Source organism: Rutidosis leptorrhynchoides, chromosome 4 (genome assembly GCF_046630445.1).
Source record: "Rutidosis leptorrhynchoides isolate AG116_Rl617_1_P2 chromosome 4, CSIRO_AGI_Rlap_v1, whole genome shotgun sequence".
Lineage (NCBI taxonomy): Eukaryota > Viridiplantae > Streptophyta > Magnoliopsida > Asterales > Asteraceae > Rutidosis > Rutidosis leptorrhynchoides.
Window position 1 is genome coordinate 41,692,708 of NC_092336.1, and position 4,585 is coordinate 41,697,292.

At 27.7% G+C, this 4,585-nt stretch overlaps 1 protein-coding gene across 1 annotated transcript; it reads left to right on the top strand.

Moving 5' to 3' along the window:
• The first annotated feature begins 380 nt into the window (after nt 1-380).
• LOC139904456 (uncharacterized) lies at nt 381-1,628 on the top strand. Its single transcript, XM_071886381.1, has 2 exons — nt 381-508; nt 607-1,628. Exons 1-2 carry the CDS (start codon nt 448-450, stop codon nt 1,551-1,553), a joined length of 1,008 nt encoding a protein of 335 aa, XP_071742482.1. The 5' UTR covers nt 381-447; the 3' UTR covers nt 1,554-1,628.
• Nucleotides 1,629-4,585: the final 2,957 nt, after the last annotated feature.

Below are 4,585 nucleotides of genomic sequence, written 5' to 3' on the forward strand. Positions count from 1 at the left end.
ATGACCTCGAAGTTTTAATTCGTTTCAAGTGAAACCCTGCACACAAATGCAGCGGCGGAACTTGAACTCGGATACAGGTGGGGCGGGTGTAAAATTTTTTTAAATCTTTCATATTCAGCAGGGACGAACACTAAAAACAACCTTATTTGTTAGTAAATTTTTTTTTTTTTTTTAGTGTAAAAATTTTTGTTCCGTAAAATCCAGGGTGGACGGATACCCACCTTGGGTTACCCTATGTTCCGCCTCTGCACAAATGGCGTTAGATATATGTCGTCTATTTCCCTCACGTGCTACCCACGTGAGGGTATATCTGTCCATGTAATTTAGTTTATCCCTTTCACTCGTTCATTTCTATCCACACTTTTTTCTACATCTTCCCGCTCAAATTAAACGACGAATGGCTAAACCCATCTGAATCAAAATCAAATCTGAAATCAAAATCAAAGTATGTGTTCATCGTACAGAATTCGTCAGGATAACGAACCATTCGAGCTACAGGATTATTACGGTATGATTTAGGGTTTTAGTTTTTTAGGTTTTACAAAATCAATCGATTTTGGGGATATGTAAGCTTAATTTAATTTTTTTTTTTTTTTTTTTTTGTAGATATATATGAGAGTCTATTTACCATAAAATTACATCATGGTGGTGTATTTAGTCAACCTCCAGGTATTGAATTCTTGAATGGAAGAATTACATTTATTGATCTTGTTGATTATGATACGTTTTCGATACTGGATGTATATGATATTGTGCAAAGTTTAGGGTGTGATGGATTTAAAAAAATGTATTACCATTATCTACGACATGGAACTGTTTTGGATGTTGGTTTATGTCCACTTGCTAACGCATCAGATGTTTGTAATTTAAGACAATATATGGTGGGATGTAAGGAAATAAGTATTTACCTTGAATATGAGCAAACACAGTTACTTGATGGATGGGCAAATGAACCTGGTGTTGGAACTAGTAATGTTGATGAGGCAGGAAATGTTGACAGTGATGATGAAGATTATTTAGTTGATGATAATACTGTTTTAGATGTGGATGTTGACATCAATCAATTTCATTTTAACATAGACAAGGATGTTGAGTACATGGGTAACTCTAGTGTTGTGCCAACAGTGACCGAAGAAGAGTTGGTTGATGTGGAAATTGTAAACACAAATGCATTTGTAAGTGATCCAGATAGTGGGGATGAGATTGAGAGGTTTAGAAAGAAAAAGATCAGAGAATTGAAAGAAGAGGTTGCTACATCAACTGTTTCTAACACTTATTTCTATGTTGAACAAGAGTTTGGTTCAAAAGAAGAAATTAAGGAACGTGTGCAGTTGCATGCAATTGAAACTAAAAGACAACTTGTCTTTATTAAAAATGAAGGTACAAGAATAAGGGTTGGATGTGTGGGGACAGTTGATGATAAAGGACAAAAAATAAAAAGAATGATCGTGGTCAAAGTTCACAAGGGGTTGTTGGAAGTATTAAAAAAGATCCTGAAGTTAAATGCAAAGGAGAAAAAAAGAAGAATTGGAGAGAGGGAAAGCTGGACCTAGCTTGTCCATGGAGACTTTATGCCTATGAGCTATTAAATAAAGAAACTTGACAGGTGAAGACATTTATAGAGAAGCACAAATGTAATGTAGTGACCCGAACTTTTCCATGTTTATATATATTAAATGAAATTGATAATTACATGATTAAGTGTTTCCAACATGTTAAGCAATCAAACTTGTTAAAACTTGTAAAAACTATATGATGACATATATATGGATATATATATATATATATATATATATATATATATATATATATATATATATATATATATATATATATATAGTTAACATGATATTATGATAAGTATGTATCTCATTAAGTATATTAACAATGAACTACATATGTAAAAACAAGACTACTAACTTAAGGATTTCGAAACGAGACATACATGTAACGATTATCGTTGTAACAACATTTAAATGTATATATATATATATCATATTAAGATATATTAATACATCATAATATCATGATAATGTAATAATTTAATATCTCATTAGATATAATAAACAATGGGTTAACAACATTTAACCAGATCGTTAACTTAAAGGTTTCAAAACAACATTTACATGTAACGACTAACGATGACTTAACGACTCAGTTAAAATGTATATACATGTAGTGTTTTAATATGTATTCATATACTTTTAAAAGACTTCAAGACACTTATCAAAGTACTTCTACTTAACAAAAATGCTTACGATTACATCCTCATTCATTTTCATCAACAATTCTACTCGTATGCACTCGTATTTGTACTTGTACAATACACAACTTCTAGATGTATATACTATTGGTATATACACATAATAATTCAGCTCTTAGCAGCCCTAGATAGTCAACAAACATGTGGAACCAACAATTAGACAACTAGCATGACTTATGAGCAAGGAAACAAAAATAAGAACTCCTTTTAACCCCACTCACCTTCACCACTCACCACCTACTCCATTTCACTTCCAATTTTCTTTCCAATTCTCTCTCAAAACACACACACTCTTCCATGAACGTCTAAGTTACTATTTTCCCAGCAAAAATCATAAAATACAAGCTTTGGTTATTGTAGTGAGTAGAACTTTTCCATGTTTATATATATTAAATAAAATTGATATTTATATGATTAAGTGTTTCCAACATGTTAAGCAATCAAACTTGTTAAGACTTGATTAATTGAAATAGGTTTTATATAGACAATTGACCACCCAAGTTGACCGGCGATTCACGAACGTTAAAACTTGTAAAAACTATATGATGTCATATATATGGATATATATATATATATATATATATATATATATATATATATATATATATATATATATATATATATATATATATATATATATATATATATATATAGTTAACATGGTATTATGATAAGTAAACATATCATAAAGTATATTAACAATGAACTACATATGTAAAAACAAGACTACTAACTTAATGATTTCGAAACGAGACATTTATGTAACGATTATCGTTGTAACGACATTTAATTGTATATATATTGTGATGACCCGGAAATTTCCGATCAAACTTAAACTCTAATCTTTATATGATTCCAACACGATAAGCAAAATCTGTAATGTTGAGTCTCGAAAGTTTTGAAATCTATATTCATGTAATCATTTACCCTTTGACTATGCTCGACGATTCACGAACAATTAATTGTAAATAGATATGTGTGTAGGTATATATAAATAATAATTTGAAATATAATTTGAGGTATTATATGTTGTTGTTATTAAAAATAGGATATTATAATAATTATTATCTAAAATATATCTCTATATATAAATAAAGTATATAAAAAAATATTAATAATTGAAATACTCGTTTAATGATTTGATTGATATTAAGCAAGTTAAATTCAAACTTATGTAATTTTAAAATAAATGGTGATCTGAAAATGAATTTATAAATTATAAACTTATTATTAATATATTTAGAAGTTATTTGATAAATTTGAACACTAAGTATATATTACTTGGGGTTGAGAGAGAATGGTCATTTAATTTAATATCATTTTTAAAATAAATAATTACTCGTTCACTTCCAAAGTTGGGACATGCTATAATAGCAATATGCTTATTTTCAGTTATAAAGTTATCTTTATTCCTGCCATTCAAATGCTATATGGTTAATAACACTCATTTAATTTGACCACTTGTTATAATTATTAGTATCATTGTATTAATAAAATGATAAATCTAATTATCATTAGGACTATTAAAAGTATTATTAACTTAATTACAAAAATTATCATGATATTTAAAATTGTTATTATCATTATGTTACTAATATTATTAATATTATTATTATTATAGTTATTATTTTTAAAAACTGTTACAATCTATTATTATCAGTAATAATAAAAATTATTATAAAATTTTACTGACTATTGTATCATTAGTATTTATTATTATTAATATAATTATTGTTAAGAATAATAGATTTATTAATTATTTGTATTATTTATATAAACTATAAAAAAAATCAAATAAATCTGGTACGAATTAGTCTAGGGTCACGATCATGCTTTTGCTTCTGTCCCTAATTCTTTTCCAAAAATCGAATCACATCACAGATACATTCCAAATTCTGTTAGCCATCATATTCTCCTTTTAATTTTTTTTATATATTTCTGTACGTATTCTATAATCGCTGTCGACTAAGCTTTTTGGAATATAACAAATGAATTAATCAGTGTATTATGAGAATACATTCATAAACCTACAACAAAACACTCTGTACAATTTACTTCACTGCATTTCAGAGAATTAAACAGAAAATTTAGAAAAAGGTACGGTATATCTCTATTTTTCATCTTTTCAGTGAAAACCAGAATTCGAATAAATTTTGAAAATGTATTAATGCCAATATGTTAGGAATCTTTAGTCTAACCTTTCTGTAAAGTTTTAGGATCCAAATCCATTTATCGAATTTTAATTTCGAAGTCAAAATTTATGTTCAAAGAAAGTCAACAAATGTTTTTGAGTCAAATTCGAATTCGTTTTGAAGTATTTGG

Coding starts and splice junctions, on each gene's coding strand:
- LOC139904456 (XM_071886381.1), top strand. CDS start 448: ATGTGTTCATCGTACAGAATTCGTCAGGATAACGAACCATTCGAGCTA. Junction 509..606: donor CGAGCTACAGGATTATTACG/GTATGATTTAGG, acceptor TTTTTTTTGTAG/ATATATATGAGAGTCTATTT.